This window comes from Ciconia boyciana, chromosome 9, assembly GCF_034638445.1.
Source record: "Ciconia boyciana chromosome 9, ASM3463844v1, whole genome shotgun sequence".
Taxonomy (NCBI): Eukaryota; Metazoa; Chordata; class Aves; order Ciconiiformes; family Ciconiidae; genus Ciconia; species Ciconia boyciana.
Genome location: NC_132942.1, coordinates 44,203,736 through 44,229,499, shown reverse-complemented (window position 1 = coordinate 44,229,499; position 25,764 = coordinate 44,203,736). Strand labels below are relative to the sequence as shown.

General features: G+C 38.4%; 1 protein-coding gene across 4 annotated transcripts in view; it reads right to left on the bottom strand.

Moving 5' to 3' along the window:
- The window catches only part of BANP (BTG3 associated nuclear protein), a 154,622-nt gene extending 129,904 nt beyond the window's left edge, over positions 1–24,718 (bottom strand). The window contains exons 1-4 of one of the 4 annotated variants that reach the window (XM_072873314.1): positions 24,597–24,718; positions 9,656–9,800; positions 8,105–8,199; positions 6,594–6,769 (exon numbers count right to left, since the gene is read on the bottom strand). In XM_072873314.1, coding sequence (XP_072729415.1) covers positions 6,594–6,769; positions 8,105–8,199; positions 9,656–9,725 — 341 coding nt within the window. In that variant the 5' untranslated portion in view covers positions 9,726–9,800; positions 24,597–24,718. Of the gene's footprint in view, positions 1–6,593; positions 6,794–8,104; positions 8,200–9,655; positions 9,801–24,596 lie in introns of those variants that run through there. The other 3 variants (XM_072873313.1, XM_072873315.1, XM_072873316.1) reach the window with 3 other exon arrangements.
- Positions 24,719–25,764: the final 1,046 nt, after the last annotated feature.

Sequence of the window (25,764 nt, the reverse complement as noted above, 5' to 3'; positions counted from 1 at the left end):
CAAATTGAGGGTCTTCAGACCTGAAGAGGTCTGAAGGGAAGAGGTCTGAAGAGCCAACTGTCTCCAGGAAGGGACAGTTAGCTCTTAACTTCAGTTAAAGACAGTAACAATCCCGAAGGTTTACAATTTTAATTTATTTATCACTGAATTAAAAAAAAAAAAGAAAATAAAGAACAGCCATAAATTAAACTTGGATAGTGGTTTACATCACCTAATGAGTTATAGTATCAACTGCAGCAAATGTGGGAAAGAGGTAACTAGACACAGCAAAGACTCAACAGCCACCATTTAGCAATAAGAACTGAAGAATTACTATTCTTTTTAAAAGCCTGGGTTAGTATAGTAGGATAGGTTATTATAACCTATAGAAATCCTTATGATAAAAATGCAACAAAAATGAAAAAATATATTCAATACCTGATAACATGAAATTAGGCTGGTCAAGGGCTTTGTAACTCATAGAAGAAAATATATATTAAAAAAATAGAATGCTAGCTATTATGTTTTTTATACCAATACCTTGATTATATTTCTTCAGGTTTGTTTGGTTTTTTTTCCTAAAGACTTTATGCAGGAGCAACAATAGCTTTGCTAAATCTAGAAGAACAGTCATCCTACAATTCTTTCCACCCCAACTTCATTTAAAATCATCTCAGTTTTCAATCTTGCATTATTTGGCTACAAAACCACTTGTAAACAAAGAAACAATCACACACCAGAAACACAGATCTGGAACTTGGGAAATCTGGAGCCAAAAGGCTTGCCAACTGGCACACCGCAAACAAAGCAGATGAACAAATCCTGTTCTTCAAAACCTATTACACCCTGTTGATTAAACTTAATGATAAAACAAACATATTAATGATCTACACCTACAAAAATAAAGCATATTCGTATGTCCCATCTGGTACACAACTGCATCAAGCCTTCTCTTTTGCATGTAAAAACAACCTTGGTTTATATCTTAAGATGGAAAAAGGCAAATGTTGTTTTCTAAAACTAGCTGATTGAACCTACCAACGCCACATTAACTGCAGACAAGACTATCTGAAGCACCTCCATTTTAAAAAGCTAATGTCCAATCCACTACCAAGTCTTGTTCAAGGATACCATATTAGGTCTTTGCACAGTAACTGAGTGCATTAAACGCTGCAATTCCATTTAACTCTCCAGTTCCCATTAAAGACAAAAATATATGCAATTCTATCTCTACACTTAGTGATCAGTACCCCTAATCAGTTAGCCACAAATGTGTATAGTAAAGAACCAGATGTATGTGGTCTGTATGTCAACTTTACCATAACAAATGCTCAAGGAAAATATCTGAACAAAAGAAAAACTCAATTTACCTATTAATTTCCATGTTTCATCAGAAACACTTTTATTATTAAGTATGAAGAAAATACCAATTTTAAATTTAAATCCTCTCCAAAATTAATACATTTTAAAAACTGCTCTCAATTACATCTACTTACCCAACAAAAATTTCCAAAATAACAGAGCAGAATTGTACAATGTAGTATTTGCAGAAAATACCCATAAAAACAAATGATGGAGGGTTCTGTGAAACCAAAACAAATTCCTATGTTATCTGAAGCAATCAACCTTAACCATTTATACTTGGGCTTACCCACTCAGGAAAATGATTAATGGAAAGACGTTGACAAAAATAACACTGTTTCTGGACTGAAATCTTTCAGATGAAATATTTTCTTCAAAACACGGATAAAAGATTTTAGTCACGCTGTCACACTGTGCGTTCATCAATTTATAAATCTCAAGACCTGGGCACATGCTAAATTTCAAACTTATCATTTGAGGCTGCCATACTGACAGGCCATCAGGCACTGCACCAATTCTCCTATCCAATAAACTTTCAGCAGCTACTGGAATTTTTGACCAGCATGGTACCTCATAAAGAAAATAAATTAGAGGTTTTTAATAGCCGTACCGCCAGGAAACGTTGCAGACGGAGGAAGAGAGACAATCACTTCCTGGATGGAAAAGCAGGACTGTACTAACGCTGCACAAAGCCGGACAAAGCTCAGAACACTGGGACGATGCACATACTCCCATTACTAATTTATTACATTATTTTGCTACTGTTCTTGGCTCTTTTCAAGCTCTGTATAATTCAACATGACTCTGTGCAATCTAAGGATTTTTGCCATCCATTCTACTAGTTCTGAAACCTGACAACGTTTCTTCCAAGAAATAAATTTTAAAAACTGTGTTAACACTATGTCTTTGTAGGTACTCCTGACAACTACATATTTTTAAGCAGCAGCCACTAAACATGGAGAAAATACTTTCTAAAACTCTATTTTTTTTCCCATCAAAGAAAATGAGATTTAACATCTTCCTGTTTTTCCCATCCAAACTAATACTTTGCACTCGTATGACCAAATCTGACAAAAAGAAAGAGGTCCGAGAGACATTCTGTTATCACGGGAATAGCATGGAAGATTTCAAAATCCCACAGCAGGGAGCATCATGGACCATACAGGAAACACAAGGCTCATCCAGTGAAAAGGTAGAGGACATAGGACAAAAACCTATACGAAACTACGCTTGTTTAGCTCCGCTTTTCATGTGATGATTTATTGAAATACAACACCTCCAAGTCTTTCCATATTGTTTATGGCCTATTGCTGTTTCCCCCAAAGCAGTTTATATCTCACAAATTCGGAATTATTTCCTTTCAAAAGACATTTTCTCCTGTTAGTTTTTGCTGTAGCTTAAACTTCTTACTTGGAGATCTAAACATTAGCCTATTGTTCCTCTGTATCTCAACTGTTCATACAAATTATTCATTACACAGCACCACGTACCCTTTATTTTCTTCCTTATCTGCACTGCAATTAGCTAGTATATAATGAAGTACCATAACAACGGATCAGAGTAAACAGTATGAACAAAAGAATTGAGAACACAATCCAGCTTTCATGAAGATGTACTTACGCAAAATTTCAAGAGCAGTAGACAGTACTGTAATTTCTGAATTCAACATTTCGTAGTTTTCCCAGAAACATCAGCAAGCCTCAAAAATCACATATCCAGAAAAGGATGTTGGAAGATTTCCACACATATCATTCCTCATGTGTTTAATAAAGAGACAGAAAGCAGAATGAGACTCTAAAATGAACTGCATTTCTGTCCTGGGAGCTAATAACATGGGGTGGTTCCTGATTTATTGCAAGTCTCCTTGAAAACTTCAGCTTCATTTCCCTAATAAGAATTTTTAAAACCTGAAAACAACAGTTTGGCACAAAAAAAGGTATGAGTTATCCCAATAAATCAACATGTTAAGTTTACTAGAAAAGACAACTTATCATTGAACGTAAATCTCTGACAACCGTTACAAAGTTAGACTCCTGCCTCCCTAACGCAGCTGTACGGACAGATTATACTTTATCACTCCATCTTATAAGCAGCCAGTGTACAGTGCTGCACACAGCATAAAATTCCACATCATAGTCAAGGCAGGCCATAGTGCGTAGCTGTGAATTCACCTGGTACGCTGTAACTACACAATTCCACCACAAGATGACACAGAAGAAAGCTCCTCTGTCCAAGTTGTCCTTGTTTTCATCGCGTGATGACCTAAGCATATTTCAAACTGACAAGTCTTAGGAAATCAATTTAATTTTAAAAGCATAAATAACACAAAGCAATCAAACTGTGTGAATTTATAATGCACAATTCATACACTTTACTGTGCACACTGCTGTAAAACAAATTATGTTAAATCTGCACCGAATTGATGCAAGTAACTAGATTATCAGAAAAACTCTAAACAAAATTCACTATAGAGTGGAAGAGAAAAGATCACAAACCCTAAGGTATTTATCGAAAAAAGAAGGAGAGTCTGCTTTACTGGCAGCGTAGCACCATCTGGTTGACATGCTTTTGCTAACTGCAGCGTTTTTGTTAAGAGTGGCAAACCCAGTATTATTGTAGTGACAGAAGGAGGAGAAGAATATTGAAGAATCTCATTCAGATGCAGAATCTGAAAATCACTATCCAAAATACTAACTCTTGTTGACAGCTCTCCACTGCCATCTGCAACGTAAGGGGAAGAGGGAACGTTACAGAGAGTTGATACAACAGAACAGTCCATGCAGGCTTTAATTGGAAATAATCAACAAGTGATAAAGGTTTTTATGAATGAGACACAGGGAATTCAGTGAAACATTCTATCACTGTGAAACTGAAGTGTTGCTAATGCCAATTTAAACACATACACCCCTAACTATTTTCTTTTGAGTCATATAGGCCACAGACTGCTAAAAGAACAAAAAGCCCTCAGTGCTTTATTGGCAAGATGCATTTGATAATGTGCAACTTCATACCAACACTAACAAATATTTGGGGCAGAGAATCTTACAGTCTTCAAGACTTCTATCTAAATTAAATTCAGACCGTCTGAGAAGCCATCATCATAAATTTGTACACTCAAAACAAAAGATTAAACACCAAGCTCACCATTAACACACAGGACAGACTACCAATGGTTACAGAGATTTTAAAAAAAAAAAAAATCAGCCTCAGGTCTGACAAATCCCATAAGCAACTCAAAATAGTACAATTTACAGAGGAAAGCATTCACTGAACATGAATTAATAGATTCCCAAAGGGGCCATGTATTTCTGAAAATGTTTTTGAAGTCTTTCGTGCACAAAGCACAGTAAGAAGTTCAGCTTATGCACAAGAACTTGAAGATCTCTAGCATAATGACAAAAAAATTAATAACAGATTTAAAGAAGGTTCCTTGAGAAATAATTATTGATAAAGAGTATTTAGCAAAAACACTGGTGTAATATTCCAGTTACTTGCTCTATGATCCAAATAGTTACTCCATGTACTTTTTTTGATATAGAACTTAGCCATAATTGACCTTTCCAATGTATGACTGGGAAGGCTTCAAAAGCATAGGTAAATGTAGACACAACACCTATTTTAAAGAAAAATTAAATGGAAAAAGGGAAAAGGAGAATGACCAATGGTCAGGATGTTTATCACCAGCACAAGAACAAAGACCAATAAAGGAATTCTGAACTGAGGCCCAAACATTGTATTTGGACATCCAAAAAGGAAAGTTCTTTTTGAAAAGTTTGAGGACATCAACTGTTCCTAACCAGACAGGTGACTGTTACAGCAACAGGAGCAGAGAGTACTCAAATTTACACTGACAATAAAAAGGACATTCGAACTTTTAAAACAGAGATCAAGAAACACATTGGGTTCTGTATCATTTTAGATTTTTAAATACAAATAAGGTATCTTTTGAAAAGATTAGACTACATTCATCAGAAGTAATCACGCTCAATGAACAATTGTGAGGTGACAGTCTGCACTGTGCAACAGGTACAGCTACGTGAGCAGCGCGTACCCCTCACGTAACAATCTCTAATGCTGAACCCTTATGTTAGTAAGGTTATACTCTATCTTGTTTCATAAATGCATGAACTGAAAGATATCATAATAAAATGCAATTAGGGCCTTGAGATAAATTTTTACTTAAAATACTGATTATAAAAATAGCAATGCTGAAAATAAAATAAATAAATAAATAAAAACCAAAATACAGGCGGGAGCAAGTAGTGGCCTAGTAGAAAAGGATAATGTTTATGGGGGGTGTTGTTTTTGGTTTTTTCCCCCTTATCTCACATGGATGAATCCCACAACATAAAGCAAGGAACTAATTTTTTCTATAAAGCTCTAGAGTAGTACACCTGAAACACTGCACCGAGTATAACATACCAAAAATATATTCAAAATATTTTTCAGATATTGAAAAAGTTCAGAAGATGGAAAAACAGACTAACAAAGATGAATTAAGTTAGTATATCTTGACTAGAATGGTATGACATGTAAAAGTTGCCTAAACACCTTTGTAATGGAGAATAAAAAATAATTATTTAGAGAAGTATTAGGTTTTTAGACAAAAGAGTCTTTTGATAAGCATATTGCTCTGGCTGGAATCATCTCCATGGCAAAATGACAGGCACATCAACATTTAGATATTTAAAACCATATTAGGCAACTCATACATAAAGGTACTGCAGGTCAAACCTGCTCTTTCATCAAAGTGGATTAGATTACTTAACGGATTTTCCATCTCCAACTTCTAACCCCAAAACAAGCACAGATATTATTCTAGCAAGAGTCTTTAGAAAACAAGCACATAAACCAAACTCCATTGTCCTTCTGGTGAATAAAAGTAAAATGAGAACCAATTAGAATGATGATGAGCTCATTAACGCAAAACAGCCACATAAATAAAAGTAAGCAAGTCTAAAAAACAGTCTAAAATAGCTGATGAGACTTTTCCAGAGGATGGATGAATCAGTCTGGTTTAAGTCAAAATGAAATGTGGAAATAGTTGCAAACTGTCCGTGGACCAGTGTCTCATTCTAAGTAACATCATGAAACTGGTACAAAAATTACCTTCAAGACAAATCAATTCTACATTCATAAACAGCATACCAAGCTCCTGACAGCTATACAGAAAGCTGCAGAGCTTGACGCCAAAGAAATGGATTTACGTTATTTTAAAAAGCACATTGATGAGTAATCTGTTCTTTTCTTACCATCGTACTTTATTGCACGTCTGTGTAGCGCCAAGAGGAGAACCTGCCACCATGGGGACTTGGATGGGGCTATGCTGTTTGTTCATGACAAGATCCAACTTCTCTTCCAATGATTTACAGGTAGCCTCTAGTGCCAGCAACTTTGCCTCAATGCTATCCAACCGCAGGCATATTGTCTGATTAATGGAATACAGGAATGACTAGAAAGGGGAGGATGCAAAAGAAACTGATTTTAAAGACTTAGGCATTTATCTTCAGCAACACACACATAAGGAAGCTCCAGATAAATGTGACTGGAAAACAATTCTAAAGGAACTAGAAGTGTGCCTAGTGACAAAATTCAGCCACGTACAAAACTGATGACATCCAGGAGCATTTTAGCATTCTCAAATTCTTCCAGATCTTTATTTAGAAGCCAAAAGCATCCAAGCCAAACACATTTTCACCTAAGCACTTTGTTACTATGATTTCATATACCACAAAAATCATTTAAAATTACATGCCAAAGCCTTTCCTTTGATACATGTAAAAACAAAAGGATCGCATGAACGCATCCTCCTGGATACAGTTAAATAAGATTTTTTCCTGCCCAAACAGATAAATTCAGATGATTACAGTGGAAATTATAGCAACACAAATAACCTCAGAGACAATTAATGCCTCTCACTTGTCTCCTGAACAGCAAATCAAGAAAAGCAAATAAATAAAAATCTGGTTTCCTAAGCAATTTTACTCAAAAGAAAGCATATTCTACTCGGTTTCTCTTGGGAAAAACCGGCCAGTAAAGGGTAATGTTACACACATTCTCCTTTGCAAACAGCAACTATGCCATCTTGTGGCCCTCCATTACAACTGACACACCTAGTCAAGCTGGTTTACAGGGCTGCTCCCCCGGTGCTCTTTCAATACAGAGCTTCAGTTTCTACGACCATTTCAAAAATACAGAGTTACATACTATTTAACATGTGTAGAATACTACTCAGATACTTATGCTCCAAGACAAAAAAACACCACCACACTAAAGCACACTAGTGAGAACAGCAGGGGAAGTTCTGCAAGTACAAAAAGGCCTGAGCTACTGAGCCTGAACCAAGTACGGCTTAACTACTAAAAGAATGTTGTTAGCTTAAAATAGTAATTTAAAACATGCTGAAAGTATCTACAAATTGTAATACAAATACATGCTCAAGTTTATCTTTTAGGTCAATTTTATTCACTTTATCAAAAAATGTACCAATAGTGATGTTTGAGTCACTGAAATGAATTCTGATGACATTTTATATCGCATATAAAATTGTTCTTGCTGCTGATTTTATACTGGAAGACTAGCCAATCATACAGATTTTTAAGTTTATGCACAAAAATGAACAAACGTTTACAAGAAGGCTATGAATAATTCCAGTATTATGTATAAACAGTTTATTTTACATTCTTTTCTTTTAGTATATTTCCCCAAGAAAGCTAACTTAATTGGTATTACAAATAAAAACAGAAAAGGGCATTATCATAACCTTAATAGAGGGATCCTGGCAGTTAATTTCTATACGCTGACGTTTCAGAGCAGGCTCTACATCATCATCTGTCACTTCATGATTCTCCAACACAACTGTGAAGAAAAATAAGCATTGCCATAATTTATAATACAAGAGGACAAAGCTCAAATTAAAAATACATTAAATGGATAAAACAAAAAAATATAAAAGGCATTTAATTAACATATTTTATGTATTCTTTTACACTTACTTGGGTTTTCTCTTAAATATATGACAACAGCTTACTGCTTCTCAAAAAACTTTTATCCAAATCTAAGACTTTGTTTCAAAGGCACTGAGGTTGTAATACTCAAGCATTGCCTTGGGGTTTTTTTATTAGGAACTTACCACGAGGTAGCACAGTTGCCACATTAGCTGTTCTGCTTTGACAGATTCTACAGGCTTCAAACCTGAGCCCTCAAACCACCAAAAGTACTAATGAAGTTCTGTACAAAGACAGGATTACACCCTCTACGCAGTGTGCTAGTGGGTTATTCTTCCCCAGTATAGATGAACAAAATCCTGCAAACCTTCCAAAATAAATATTTACATATGCAGACCTATAGGTTCTAATAGCCTTCCACCTAAACGTAAACATTTTGAAGAAAACAGTACCAAAAAAGAACTGAATTTTGAACTGGAAGGCCTGGCTGGTAAAATCAAGAGGTCGAGCCCTGAATAGCCTCATGGTCAGAGCATCGCCTGAGATCGGACCAGGTTCGAGTTCCTTTACTCCAAACTGAGCAAAGGAAGACTTGTTTAAGATCGACCGTACCACAGGTGATAACCCTGAACACCAAGCTACCAAGCAAGGCTAGGACAGGCAGGTCCCAGCTTCTCCTCCAACTCTTCAGGGTAATTTCTGAAGTAACTTTTTCTTTCTGCATCAGAAAAAAAGTTTCTTGAGATGCATTTCTGTTTTCCGTAACTGTAGTTACTGTTCTTTCAATCACTTACTCACATGTCATAGCAGCATAGGATCAACGTTTATAGCTGATCTCAACACACTTTCACTTAGTAGGTCAAGTTCTAAGCAAGGGATATCACAATATTTGCTTTCAGAAGCGTTTTTCAATTTTACTGTCATTTTGTTATACATACGAAGAATTTTAATAATGTATGAGAGAAACTATTTTGTAAAAAAACAATTGATAATAGATGGGTCATAGTTCTCATTTGAGGGAAAGCCTAAAACATATTTGGTCTGGAAAAAAACCCAAAAGATTGCAGGAGGCCATATTTCATTTAAAGTTTTCAGCACTAGTCTACCTCTGCACAAAAAAAGCCCCAGGCAATAAAGCCTTTAAAAGAAAAGTAAAATAAAAAAATAATCTGATCTAAAGGGTATTGAAGATATACAAGTTAAGCTATTGAAAAACTTGGTATGTAGTCTTAACGAGCGCCCCTCAGAAAAGATATCTGCAGCACCGCTTTATATTTTTAAGAAAAGCTCAACAGTGATTTCCACCTTGTTAATGGGCAATATTATAAATGATCTTTCTCATGCCATCACTACCATCTCTACTGTACCTGGGTTATCTGGAGTCAAGTCTTCAACAGCAATCTGAACAACATCTGCCAAATCCTGTTCTGACATCATTCAGAACCAGGCAGCAATATCCAGTCAAACACCACTGCAGGCCCCCAAATAAGTAATTTTACAAGTCATGCAATCCTGAAAAACAGCAGCAAGAAGAGTGTTAATACAGATATACTTGATATATCAATACTGCATTTATTTTGTCATTGTTCTTCTATAAAAGGAGATGCAGTTCCTAACAGAAGAGACCAACCCACAAAGCGATCATCCAGTGGTATCAACTGCTACTTTATTCGGTAGCCTCGTCAAAGAGCCAAGGACTGAACTATCTGCATCACCTCCATGAGTAATCTTTCTGTACTAGGGCTGAGACAAGAGCTCAAGCTTTCCTTGCTGATCCACCTTTCTGCATTTTCCCAATGGATAAAGAGAAGATTTAGCTTCAGAGATTTGGCAGCTCATAAGTCTAAAATACAAAATGAAGTGTTTTCTTTTAAATTGATTTTTTGTTTTAGAAGTTTTAAGAGCATACAAGACCACTCCTAAATTGCAGGGATTTAATTTACAAATTATTACTTAGCTCTTGGAAGTGATCAGACTTTAGTATTTAGTCTTGATGTCACAAAAGCATATGAAGCTCCCAAGCCACATCAGATTTGCAATTACTGCATTCTGTACAGATCTATATGCATACAGGATCCTTACATACGTGAATTTTAACAGACTTCTATAATCTTCATAAACATTCAGTGAGAACAGGGAGCTTCCTCACAGCTAATTACAACTAGACTTGAAGCAAAACTTGACTTTTTTTTCTTGGCTATTGAACTTACCTCATTTTTCTACAGCTCAATTCTAATGAAACTATTTTCAGAACATGGTCCTGATTTTAAAGCCAAAATATTTGTCAGGCCTGCTCCCTTGGAATTCTCTGTCAAGGTTATTTATTAGTGTTTTAAGAGAAACCTTCAGCCTGTAAAATTGAATTAAAATCACTGGAACCATTCATATCTGTGCTTTCCCACAGTTTACAAAAGGATGGACAATGAATACCAAGAGATCAGCCAATTTTTTCCTTTTTAACCTGAAGCAAAAAACACTAGAGAGATAATTTGAGGTGTACCGATGAAATGGTAATTCATCCCTTAACACTGACACTGAATCAAATCCAACTATGCATAAAGATTTTCCTCTTTCCCTCTTCCACTTGAGCACAAGAAAGCCATTAAGCCAGACAGGTGGAGTACAAATTTTTGGAGAGAGCAACACAACCTACAGAAGAATTTTGAGACTGGCCTGAGCAACTGCTGAGCACTGTGAAAGCCCATCTCAAACGGAGGACTCCCCACATATCAGAATTGTTTACTCAAAATACCAGCGCTGCCAATACTGAGTCATTTGAAATTCTGATCATGGTGAAAAACTGTTGGGACAGCACAGACTGTGGCAGCACGCCCAAAAAACCTGGCAATACATTAGTGCATGTGGATGCCATTTTGGCAAATTATATTTGCCATTTCTGAGAAATCCTGGTAACCAGCCAGGCTTAACATAATAAAACAGCTGTGCTACAGTTACTGTTTCATAATGTTACATACTGCTAGTAATATTAAGAACCCTGCCCTCAACTTGAAGGAAGACATCCGCTACTCCGAACACTAAAAAAGGACAAACTAGAGCAAAACACAACTTTTAAAACTTTGTCTATTTACACAACTCAAGATTTCACTGATACTTCACGTGTTGCATTTAAACCAGTTGTAGCTACAAATACTTCAATACTTTATAAAACATTCCAAAGGATTTGCAATGCTTTTGTTTAAATCCACTTTAATACTTAAGTGACACACGTTATTTAGCCTTCCAAAATTCATTATAAAAATCACTGAAATTAATTAAACCTTTCTTCAACACAAACAAAAAATAATTTCACACTTCTGACATCTGTTATCCACCTCTCACGGTCATAGTCTGAAAATATTCAGCCTCACATCAGAAAAGAAGTACCAAAATATTCTGTCACAGAGCCTTGAAACAAGGGCATAACAACCAAACCATGATTGGCAGAACAGCTACTACACATACACAGCAAAGTGTCTTCATATCATTAGTATTTATTTCCATTTAAACAAATTTTATTACAATTTCAGTAAGTCAGACACAGCTCATAGGCAATTAGCCAACATCCTGATGGAACACATTTTTGCCTTCTCAACAGGCAGAACAAAATATACTTCTGCTGTCACCAGACACAGCGAGCTCCTGTATTGAAACATAAGGGGAAAACAAATAATTTGTTATTATCACTAGATAGGTGGATGAGGAAAGCAATGCCCAAGTAAGCTACATTGGGTACTGCAACCACAGCAGCTATCACAACTTGAACAAAGTGCCCCTCTTCCAAATTCAGAATTTCAATTTATAATAGAAAATGTTAGCAGTGGCCTAACCTTGCTTTCAGAACCAAGGGTAAAAGCCCAATAAAATTTAACAGGATTAGAGTTAGATTAGTTTATCAGCTTTAAAAAGCCTCAGTCCACAAATTCAGAGTAACTTTGCCAATACAGTTTCCACATATTTTACTCAGTGAAGTATTTACCAGCATCAGCATTTCCTCACGTAAAACACTTCTTTTCTTGAAATTTGCTATATGTTCCCAGCCTTTTTTTTCCCCCTCCTTTCTTTCTTCTGGCTGAAACCCTAGTCCCCCTTAAATCTAAATTAAGTATATGTACATTGGCATTAAGAAGCCGATGCTGAAATATTACCTGGAACAAATATTAAGCTATAAGAAAGAACTATTAACAGAAAGCCAGGAAGCCGAGGATAAACTACAACAGGGACATCAAATGTGCCCATTTTTTCTCCCCCAACCAGCACATGGAAGTTGGATCAACAGAGCAATATTTTATAGTCAATTTGCCATTATCCGGGGGAGGGGTATGGGAAGACAGCTTATACCAGACAATGGAAAATATCTCATTAACACAGACACTACAGGAGGCCTTGGCCAGGCAAACTCAAACTGACTCCAGCTGAGCTATTTAGGTAGATCTACACTGCACTCATCACCTCTCCCAGAGGGCTCTTTCTTGGGGCTGGAAGAGACTGCTTCAACTCTTACCCAACGCAAAAACTGAGAAACAGGTTACAGTGTTTATCAGAGGGATTTCCTCCCACCTCCATTCCCACTTCAGCCCCGCGTGCCTTCAAATCTCAGTTACCTCAAATGTTTCTAACTCTTCAGACCTTTTGCATCATGTAGCCAGTTCCCAAGATCAGCCCTTTTACTGTCCACACTTTCCCCACCCCAGGCCAGACACTCCTTTGGTAATCCTTGCCTAATAAACCCACCAGAAACCCACTCCTGTTGGATAAAGCAGCACAAATTAAAAGTTGTCTCACGTTTTAATCACAGTGAATAATGGAAACAATCACACATCGCAAACATACTGCATTAGTTCTTCTTACCTCCCAAAGGAAAAAATATTTTTTCAAAACTTGAGAAAACAGTCTTAAGATTCCAAGACAGAACAAGCATTGATATGGAGTAACAGAACTAAATCTTCCAATAATAAATACAGTCTATTTCATCACCCTTCAAAACTTAAAAATATTAATTTCCCTATTTATGTACTATGAGTTGAAAGTAAAGACAAACACCCCTCCCTGTTCTTGGCTTTTCATATTCAGAAACAAAGCCAAAAAGGGGAGCAAAAAGCCTAGAGCATTCCTGCAACTACCTGCTAGGAGGTGGCTCTAGTACTGGAACCCTCAGAAATAACTAATCAGAGACAACTAAAGGTATAAATTTAAAGCAGATTAGATAAAGTGCACTAAATATCTCTGCCAATATTCTTACTCAGAATTGATACGCTTGACATAGAATTAAAGTAGCCTTTGTTTAATTAAGTAAATTAATATTTGTAAGCAACTAAATTAAATTCACCTGAATTCCAGATTAGTTTTTCCACACACAACTTTAATGCAATTTAATTAATCTATTTTAAAACATTAATTCAGAATAATTCTTCTGAGCAGTCCCTTGTAAACAAACCTATTTACTGAAATATCTGATGGCTTTACAAAGTCACAGGGCATCATTCCAAAGTGTATAATCAAAAACATCCAACGCCTTGTTAACATATAGAAACATGCACAAAACATAAATCTTCTCTCTAATACTAATTAGTGAGAGTAAACACTGTATTTAAAAACAAAAAAAAAAACCACCAAACAATTTCCAAAGCTCTAGTCTACTTAGAGTGTTTAACTGAACTTCTCTCATTTGAGCAGCTAATCACTCCCCTGGCTAATATTTCTCAGTGCTATTGATAAATGAAAAAATTTCTCTCATACTTCAATTTGCACTATGACAAACATTTACTTCTGATTGTGTGAAAAAAGCCAAAGGATGCCACTTTACTTTGCCCAACTCAAAAGCCCCAGATGTTTTTCCTCCTCTTCATTTCACTTTTCCTTTACATCAATTGAGGCCAATTTTCAAATATGTCATTTCTGTTACAAATACATATTCTTCTTTATACAAGCACTATTAGCCAATCAACCCATTTTTCTGAGCCTAATATCTATCATGAATGGGACAAATCTTGCAAAGAGCTATGATTTGCTGACACTTATAAAAGTTTTCCAAAACAGCAAACCAGCTAGACTCCAAAGGCAAACCTAATGATAAGAATGTATTTTATACATGCATGCAAGTGTATTAATCCTCTGCGAGGACAACGTTGTGCAGAAGTAAAACGACCTTATGCTGTAAAGGGATTACAGTTTAAAGATCATCTTCCCTCTGAAAAGAAAGATCCATAGAGGACATAATACTCATTAACTCTACTGCTTTAGTTAAGTCAGTTCAACTTCCCTGAGTACTTGTCCCTTCAGGGAAACAGCCCAGAAGGACACTGAGCTTTAAGTCTCTGTGCAAAGAATAACCCACACCAAGAATGCCTTTGTGCAGTTCAGTTTAATCCACTCTGGAAGCAAATTATGCAAAACCAGCAAAAAGGCACTCCAAGTACAAAACCAAAATTTTTCACATGATAGTCTTAACAAAGAATAACCAGCATGTTCAGGTTATAACCCTGGCTAACGGGGCAACAGATCTCCTGCACTGAGAAGCCTGTCGTGTCTTCACAGAAACAATCTCCATGTGTAGCCCCTTGGAAAGAACTGGGAAATGTTCATATAATTCGATACATGAAGTTATTCACGGGTATTACAAGGTTTGGAACCTGACAATGCTCTTTTAGTCTTGCTCTGTGACTTGCAACATTTTTATAATCCCAAAGTCTGGCTTTCTCTCTAAGATAAAGTCACTCCAGTTGGCAGCTAGAACAGAGCCTTCCTATGCTAACTAATAATTCCCCAACAAGCCGCATCAGTGCAAATGTTAATGCCCTGTAACAGATGAGGAATAACATAATAAAAAGCAACAACTGAATAGCATGCAGGGTTAAATGCACTGTAAATACAAGAGCTACCAGCCTCCCTTATGCTCCAACTCTCTGAAGCTGCAGCCTAGCAGAATATGAAGTTGAAAATTATTTTCAGGAGGAGGATGGAAAAAAAAACCATCAGAATTTGCACTTCTTTGTTACTACTAAAAACTATAAAGGAGAAGATTCTGATCTTTCTTAGCATCTGTTTAGCTTTCATCATTAGGCTCAATACACCTTAAAAGGCACGTAAAAATATTGTGGTTTAAATAAATTTTGTAGTAAAACTACACAAGCATTTCAGTTTAACAATTTAAAAAATTAGTGTAACAATATACAGGTGTCTGGTTCAGCCAAAGATCAGGAAAAAAAGTCTATCCTCCCAAAACACAACAGAAACCCTCCTTATCTGTGAAAGCACAGACAACAGCCATAACATTCTGGAGATAGATATATAAAATAAATATCACTCTCAGAGATGCTATGCTGATGGACTCCAGTACAAGTTCTTAAAATACAGATAGCAACAGAAAAAAGGAAACTGCTGCTCCAAGAATAAAGGATCTTGAAATTTCTTTGGAGTACAGAATCTTGCTGGGAGGCAGAAATTCTCAAATATTGCTACAAAAGCTCACATTATTATTACTGTTTTATTGTTTTGCTTCTAGAAGTATTCCTTTTTTTCTTTTTTTTATTCCACCTGGTACAAGCCACTGTTTTCTTTGGATGCCTTTTTCTAACTCTTCTAATACACTGCCATTGGCCACAATTCTAACACAATGTACAACAAACTAAAACAGAAATACCACTATCCTGCTTTCCAGCGTACTCATACCAGCTGAACACGTTCTGGCAGAAGGAATGACAGCGTTGAGTGTGTGGCCACATCCACCAGCAACTCAAGCACAAATTCTCTGGGGACCTCGTATAAACGCTCTTGTTGCTGTCATATGCCAACACCCACACTGCCGCATCTTTGATGTAATTATTCCCAAGTGAGCTAGGAAGGATGTGTTAACACTTATTACAACTACACTTTCAGGTGCTTAGACATGCAAAAAAGTCTCAATTTAATTTTACAGACATATAAACCCATTGAACTTCATGAGACTACCCATATGGACTGGATATACGTAAGTGTTTGCAGATTCAGTGCCTTAAGGCAGAGATCAGTTTTCTGCATCATGGTGTAATTATTCAGGACACAGGTCATTAATGCTAGGCACAATTTGTATATATGGCTGAAACCCAGCAAACATGAAACAAGAACTGCCCAGACAGCAAATGCAGTATGCAGAACCAGATGTAGTCATGTTGTTGTATTGTTTTCATCCACTAGATGGAGAATCTTTATTGATAACAGCTCAAAAAAAACCTGCAAGTACTTAAATTCAAAGAACAAACTTCCAGGATTAGTTTCATATTATTTATATAAAAATGTCTCCCAGCCTCAAAGAACTTCTACCCATGATTAGAATTTTTTTAAGATAGGTAGTCCAGATGCGCTTTGAACTTTGGGTAACTGTACCTTCATTTGAAGTTAGAAGTTACTCCTCTTTTTTTTTTTATAACCTCTTAATCTATTTTTCTGTGATACTTCATATCAACTTCAGGAATTTCAAACCACTGCCTAACACAATCAGAATTATTCAGGGCAGATCTTAGATCTTTACAAAAACTGTAATACTGATAAAAGTATTTTTCTTTTGTGCCTCAATGAACTCCAAAACATCCTGCAGATGTTGGGAACTGACATACTTCTGGTGAGATTATCAGCATGACTTGAATGCTTGCAGAGTGTACTCCAATTAATGAAGGCAGCTCCACAATGTCAGATTCAAAGCGTACCTTAAAACATCACACCTAACTCACTGTGTCTGTGTCTTCACATACAGATGGTTGTACCCTCAGGCCTTTCGACGCCAGAAACTGTCCTCAGAAAGAGAGACTAAGTTCGGTTCTGTAAATTTCCTATTCAGGAGTACTTTCATATGTACCTAGCAAAATGACATTCCTGCTAAACGGGTAAAATCAAACCCAAAACCTACGCTAGCGCTATTTCTAATTGAAGCATGAACAAACAAGAAAAATGAATGGAACAAAAATACAACTGCACCCCAATTCATTGTCATGTTGTCCACAAGCAGAAAGCTCTTACCAGAACATTACGTATATGAGAAAGAGCAAAACTGCTTGAAGTTTAATACTGCAGTGTAAGTGGATTATACAGCAGTCAAAACATTGTACTTAAATATTTGAATTCCGAGTGCTTTGTTTCCTATTTTCCATCACAAAACTCAAAGGACATTAAAATGTTATGCTTCATCTAAGGTGAAAGAAACCACAGTAGTCTACAGACTTCAGCAACAACAGGTCTAGTATGATGGGTGCCACTCGTCCACCAAGGGATCACCCTATACACTGTTCAGGATTCAATTTTCCCCTCTGGGAAAGAAAAAAAAAAAAGGGGGGGGGGGGAGAACCTTCCTCCCCCAAAAAACAGGGTGCAGTATCTGCCTGGTTCCTGAATAAAAGGTGTTATTTTAAATGAGTTGGTATTATTCCTCCCGCAGGGCAAACAGAGAGGAAACAACAGTGATTTTTAACCATCTCATAGGGCCTTTACTGAGAAGTGATCAAGAGCTGAGGTGGGGCGAGGAAGAGGGGAACTTTCTTTGGAAAGCCAATATTCCAGAACACACTGGTAGCTGAAATATCACCAGCTATGAAATCAACCTAGCACTAACTCAAGAGCAGGTATCACCCAAAGTTCTTGCACCATGCTGTCATTTTCACAAGTGGCAAGACAAAGTAACATGGCAAATGAGCTTCACCACTGCTATTCAGAAGATCTGCAGAGGTAGCTGAGAAGCTGACTGAGAAGAGCTGTGAAGTCTTCTTTGAGTCCCAGGAATCAAACCCTTGGAGGAAGGGTACAAGCAGTACAAACATCTTTTACAGATATCGGAACGTAGTCTTTTTCAGATGAGCTTCTTTTGCAGCAGAGGGATCTGCATTATGCTCATGAAATAAGTTACTTCACGAAGGATCAAGGGAGCACATTTTCCCCCAACAAGGATGTGTAGACTGGAGCAAGGTTTATCACCAGATCTTTGACCCTAAACTTGCACGAGAGAAGACTTTGGAGAATATAATTTCTACCAAATTTGAGTTTCATTATTTAATGGGGGGGGGGGGGGGGGAAGGGAAGTGTAGTGATATTAAAACATTTTGCAATCTCAATGGGATAGACTGAAATAATTGTGATAAATTTTAAGTCTAATTTCCCGTGTGAAGTGGATGCCAAAGAGCTGAAAAGTTCTTCACGACTGTACATGATACATGTCTGCTTTCTAGCTAGCAATACTGTGTGTTGGTCAGAAAGTCTTTGAGATCCTTTTGAGTTGTACAGAAAGTATTTTTTAAGGAATTTATGTATGAGAAGAATAACATCTAGATACCAGCTATTCAGTCAATATCTGAATCCCCTTTGGAAAGTGGGAAATAAATAGCATAATAAAAGGGTTGCAACTAAAAATAGCAGTTCTAAAATACTGTCAGATGCTACTGAGAGAGAGAAGGAGGTGAAAATTTTTTTTAATATTAAAACACTTGCTAAAACTTGCTGAATAAATGACAGCTTCTGAGTATTGACCACCTACATAATAATTTATACCTGATAAAAGCATTTGCACGCATCTCTAATGTAACTTCATTAACTATTTCAATATTAAGTAGCTATCCCATAAGTTTCCTTCCTGCTTAATACTTTAATTCCCTCATTTTACTGTGCAACCGTTGGATATTTGTGAAAATCTACGCAATCTGTATTATTTTAAGTTAATTTCCCTTTTGCAAGACTGCAAGTATACAGTCAAGATCAAAAGATGGGAAATAGAGATTTGAAGGAAATTAGCATAGTTTTCAACTTATACCTCTGAAAGCCCAGTTTTTCATTCTTGTCCAATCATTTCAGTATCACAAAGTAATTTTTTCCCCCTCATAAAAACAAACAATTCTCTGTATTCAAGAAAGCAGCTTAATGAATAGTATCACAGACAGTACTTTAAATGACCCCTGAAATGGCAAGGCCATTAACTCAATGCAATTATTTAATAAGAAATGTTTACCAAAGAACAAATTTTAGAGTAGATGAAATTTTCCATGATGATCCCCTCTTTCAGAAGCCCTCGCAATCAGGAAGCTTCAGTGGGGTTGGGCTCTGCCTCACTGGGAAAAGGCACACCAGTATGCCATGAGACTCGCTGACTCCATAGGAAGGCTTATCACCAATTTTGGCATCAATGAGCACATGCTAACAGTTACATTACCAGAAAAGCCTGTGATTCTTCAAACCTTCCAACAACATTTATCCCAGGTTTAGAGAGAGACCTAGAAGAAAGGTTGAGTGAAGAATAAGCTAGCAACCATACTATATAGGAAATAAAAAGACCTGGATAAGACTTCTGTCCAAAGCATTAAACTACTGAATTCCTAAAACACATCTTGTATTACTAACTCTGCCAAAGCAAATATTACTTCACTTCACAGACCAAACACTGCAATTTAGTGTAAACAGAAAGTGATTACTTTTAAATATGTTGCTAAAAAGTGTATGATAATTGGGGGGGGATGGTGTTAAATTAGTTTCTTCTTTGTTTTATTAGAAATTATCCAAAATGTGGAAAAAAAACATAAAACAACACAATCTCATGCTTTCTGAGGAAAAAACATTAAAAGTGAAAAAAATTAATTCTTTAAGTTATGGTAGATACAACTGGACTTCTTAATTAATAAAAAATATCTAATTATTCACTTTCATAAACATCAGATTTAGGTTGGAGACTATTATTTGCTCTCAAGAGTTAAAGAGATCACTAAATTCAGAGTACGTTTCAAACTGAAATCACAGCAGTAGGCAGATATAAGTATGTATAGTTTTGATCAAACTAAAAACTGGTTCTGACACAGATCTCTCCAAGTTTAACAACGTCCATATTTTTCAGTAAAAAAGAATCAGAACGTTCTCTACTTAAAGCCAAGGAAAAGATCATTTAGAAACTTTAGTTAGTGCGGAGAACTGCTTGTCTGTGTTTCTGGAAGCAGACACACTGCAGAAATGACCTGTCACTGCCTAGATAAAAACGAAAGCAACAGTAACCAAGCCCTGCATCTTGGAGCTGTACTCTTGAGCCATGCACACCCTGAGAAATACAAGCGCAGCTCCAACGTCATGACTACATCATATTACCAACAACATGCTAGGCTAGGACTAGGACTGCGTGATGAAAATCCCCATCAGTGAAATTCCAACCAGAAGAGACTGCTGAGGAAAACACCTTGCCCCATGCTGGTTTGCAACAAAACAGCACTGCTGAGAAGCCACTTCCATCTGGCTCAACTGCTCTACTTCCAAAGCCGCTACTCAGCTCCAGGACATTGTGTGCATGTCATGGGGCGCTCTCCCACAATACCTCATTTGTCAGGTCTGTGTAGTGGAGCACGGACACCATGCCAGAATCTGTTTTCCTCTAACCATCGTATTCCTTCACCATGTTAGAACTAGCTCTTCTACAGAGACTGAAAATAAATGCAGAGGCAGGGTGTGGGAATTAGACATATATCTCAACCTGACCACCTTCGGTGTGCTTTGTGAGACACCTTTGCCTAGCGCACGCTTTTCACTGACAGAAGGAATTAAACTGGAAGGTTACAGTATTAGAAAGTCTTAACTTCCTCTTTGCAGGAAAGAGGCTTTGCTCTATCACTTACAGGCTTTGTCTCGGAAAGTTGTTCAGTCTAAACACAGCAGACACCCCAGGACCAGTATGCCAAGCACCTAGCTCAAGTTCAAGGGAAATTTGTGCAAAATGCTTTACTCTTATGTGTTTGGCTTACCTAAAACAGAATCTCTGACAACAAAAGGGAATAATATCTTTTTTTAAAATCTTTTTTTATTTTTCCTAGTATATGCACTGTTGATCTTATATACACTGGAAAAACTTTCTGATCTAGCAATTCCAGGGGGGGAGAAGGACAGACCCCAATGTTGGCACAGGCTTCCACTATCAAAAAGCATGATGGCCAACATAAAATATACAAGTAGTAATCTGCTTACTCAAAAGTCTTCTAATAGATTTACCTCCTGTAGCTATCTAGAAAAAGGAAGCACTGAAGCTGCTGAAGCAGACATTAGCACTGTTTTAAAACACAGGGATAATACCAGTATTTTTAAATTCTTACCAAAAATACTTATAAAACAAACTGAAGAGCATAATTTCAGTAGAAAAACGTAGAGCAAGTAGTTCTTCACATTCTGAAATACTTTCACTAGTACAGTCTGACCCTGTTTTGCCATTCCCCCTCCCTCCTCTAGAAAAAAAAAGAAAGTAACTCCACCTTTAAACTTGCAAGACTACATATACATAGGATGTTAGAGAGAGATAAGTTGGTACATGTAACAGACACATTTGTGTCTGCCAGGCAGGGAAGGAAGGGGTGTTTAACTTTACAGTTGCTATGAATTCACTCCATGGGTAGGAGATACACATTCTTTTTTCATCATAAAATACAGGTGCTCCAATTTTCAGAGGAAAATTTGAACTTAATGTATTTTTCCCTTAAGTGGTCTAAGTCAAGGTTTTACAAACAGGAAGCAAGATCAAATAATTTTGTTCAACAGACGACATTACACATCATTTTATTTAAAGTCCCAAACGCAAAGGATTTTATGAAGTTAATCCTTTTGTGCACTTTTGCTTAACGTCTTAACACGCAGTCTAACAAGTGGTAGGCAAAACTAAGCATTTAACAGTAGCTTTAAAAATCTAAAACTGCAAGGAAACAAGTGTTTGACATGACTTTAAAGACATTTTATTCTTTTTATTTTTACTTGAAAAAAAAGATTATGATTTAGCCTTTTAATGAATATGTAAAAAACAGAAAACAAATAAAATTACTTCAATAGTTACCAACTAAATATAAAGTCTCAAACTAAAGGAAATCAAATCTGTGAAAAAAATTTTATTGGCAAAGTTTCGCATACATAGACATTTTGTTGTTCTAGTTCTAATCATTAGCTTTGCATTGTCTCCTCCTACAAGTAGCTCTTGCTGTTCTGCTCATTTCACATAAACAGTTTCTGTAGATCTCTGGGACAAGAGCTTCTGTGCACAAAGAGAAATACTCATCTCGTCCTTTCAAAACGAATGTACTGGGAGAGTCTTTGCTTTCTAAGGAGCATCACAGCACTTTCAATTCAAGGCATTCTTCAATGAAAGATATGAAGACATTCAAGTTCTGACAAAATAAAGGCATGTATTCTTCCTGCACAAATGATGCTTTACAAGTTTGGGAAAAGCTCAAGATAAAGACCAGAGACAACCTCAAGTCCTTGCAAATGTGAGCATACTACTGTAATTAATGTGGGTCTAAATCCCACGGCACAGCACTACTCCTTGCACAATCAAGGTAAACCCGTAAGTAGCACTTCTGGTTACACGGAGCTATGACTATAAGCTCATCTTTCTTCACCTGATCAGAACAAGTATGTTGTACTGTGTTAAAAGCAGCACAGGCAGGAAACAAGCCTTTTTCAAACATGTTTAGCAGAACACGTACTGATGGAAACCTTTCAACTATGAACGTTGATAATTAGCACTCACTATATTATTACCATACTCTTAATGTTATTATTCAATTATTCCAAACGTTATTAATCAATTACTCCTCCAAAAGAACCTTAACATTTAAAACCTATCCTGTAACCACACAACAACTTAAATATGGCTGGATAATTACGACATTAAAGCCAGTTACTGTTATTGTAAAACAGATTATAAATTACAAAACAAAAAAGTTACAAAATATTTTCATCCTCTGAAGGAGATGGAATGTTTCCCAAATCCAAACTCAATCTTTTTACTCTCTTCAATAAATTAACTAGTAACATCTTTCTTCGTAACATCTTTTTATGTATTACTGAAAACTCAACTACTGCCAAGATGTCATTTCATATACGGAATGAAGCTTATACAGTTTCAGAAGCAAATTCTCGTTATTCTGGTCGATTTCTATGGACAACCATTTTAAACATATATTAATACTTTCTAACAGATAAAATACATTGTTTCAAGAGGCACTGCTATGAAATTATTAAGACAAAAGCTTTTTTTTGTCTGTTTTTTTGTTTGTCATTTTAAGATCTGTCTTGAGTACTCAAAATTCTACAAATTTTATGTTTGCTTCTTGAAACCCCAACATCAACAGGGTACTACACCTAAGGTAACCTCACACGGAAGGCAAAAAAAGTAGCAAAAAACGTTCCAAATTATCATTTTACAACAATCTGAAAGCTGCTTCCACTGAAGCAATCACTCAGTTGCTAATATTCCTCCAAACTTGTTTACTTTAAAAAAAAAAAACCTTCCCTTGAGAGCTCTAAAAATAAACTGATACATAAACTATATGTCCCATAGCAGGACAAAATCACTATATTTGGTTAAGTACACAACTTCCCACTGTACAAGGATTTAGAAAAAAAAAATTTTTTTAAAAAGCAACACTTGAATTGCAAATAAGGAAAAAGGGAAGGCCGAGCGTGCTGTCAAACAGATCACTAGTGTGAACAGACTGGAAAACAAACTGAACCAACCCCGATATGGATGTGAAAAACCCTCACTATGACTAAATGACCACGCACGCAATACAGCACCTCAGGAGACTATTTCCCCCCCCACTAGCAGGCATGTGAAAAGAAGCAGCCCCTTTCCATTACCGCTACCTGCAAGCAGCAGAGAAAAAAGGAAAAGGCAGTACCAATGTCACCAGTCATTTACACTCTCCTACGACGGGGAGGGAGGGAGGGAGGGAGTGCCCTCAGCGATACCCCTTCCCAAAAACGTGCCTGCAGTGCAGCGTGTGCGCGACCCGAGAGAGGGGAGGCTCAAACCTGCCCCGTCCTTCAAAACGAGAAAACACAAGCCTCGGGGAGGTGGGGGAGAGAAAGGGCACGGTCTTCGGGGACACTGCCGGGGAAGGGACAGCCCAGACCCTCCACCGTAAACGCCGCACGCCCCGCAGGGGTGACCAGCGGCCCCCCGCAGCAGCAGCAAGAGCAGGGGCCAGGACTGAGGCGCCCCAGCGAGGGGGTGACACCCCTCCCCAGGCCTGAGCGCGGAGAGAGCAGGCGGGGAGCGAGGCGATGAAGAGCAGCCCCCCGCGGAGGGCCCAGCTCCGGCGTCCCGCGGCGGTAGGAGGCGAGTCCCCGGTCGCCCCCCCCGCCCCGTCCGGGTGAGGAGGCGGGGGCCCGCGGCCCCCCCGCCTCGGCCCCTCCCCAGAGCCGCCGCCTCGCGGCCCGGGTGCTCGGGCGGCGCTGTGAGGAGCGGGAAGGCTGTGAGGGCCGGGGCTATACGCCCGCCGTCAGGCCCCCCGGGAGCTCAGCCCCAGCCGTCCGGCCGCGGGGCGCCGCGGTTACCGTGTGCGGTGCCGAATTCTCGTGGTGTTTGTCGAGCGGCTGCGATAATGGCGTCCTTCCTCGCGAGAGATCTCCCTCTCCTCAGCGCGCAGGCGCCGCCGCGCTGCGCCCGCTCGGCCCCCTCCCGCCCCGAGCGCCCGCGCAGGCGCACGGGGGGCGCGGCCTCCCGGCCGCCCTTCACCGACGCGCCGCCGGGAGAGACTACAATTCCCAGAGGGCAGCTCGTCGGCTCTTCGTTGCCGCCCCCGCCGAGCAGGCCGGGACCTGTAGTACACGCGCCTGGGGCAGTGCATGCCGGGAATTGTAGTCCGCACCACACACCCCACAGGCGACACCCCCACGCCTCACACACCATACCCACACACACGCACTATACCCACACACATCCACACAATCTCCCCTCTCTCTCCCCTGTTCACCCTGAGGCACGCACCCGGCCTTGCCACAACCCTGAGGGCTCCACAGAACCCTCTTGCTCGGAGCGGGATGCCACAGCAGGATCTTGCCGTGCGCCCCAGGACGGTGACAGACCTGCCAGCGTTTCGGACAACGCAGCCGTATGGCTTGTGCGGTGATGTCCCGCAGCCTGCCATCACGTCCTGCTGGGCACAGCTCTGCGATTCCTTCTCCGGCAGCGTCTACTGCAAACTCCAGTGTCACATCTCTTTTTTCTTAAGCGTTTCCAGACCTGCCAGGCGATGTAGCCACAAGATTTGGCCAGCGGAATTGTCAGCCAGCAGATTAAACGTATATCTGCACCTCAAGAGCCGCCTGCACTGAGCCATTCACACACTGACGCGTTCCCTTTTCCTATTCCTTTCTCTGGTCCTGCCATTAAATTTCTCCCTGCTCAAATGGCTCCTTAGCGCTTCCACCACTGAAATGGGATGATCTGAATGTGAGCTGTCACATTAAGGAGAAAAATGTCGCCATGCTCAGAACACAGCTGAAGAACAGGCAGCAAGTGGGAATTTGCTAAATTAGCTCATCAGACTGATCCTTCTGTTGCTTCGTTCCTGCATTTGGTGTGAGAACAGAATGACTGGGCGAAGGTGGAAAACCTTCTGTTAACCTTCTGGGAATGATAAAAATATGCAAAAGCACAAAAAGGAAGCACGGAGGAAGCATGCAAGTAGCTCTGAAAGAAGTCAAGAAGACAAAGATTAGA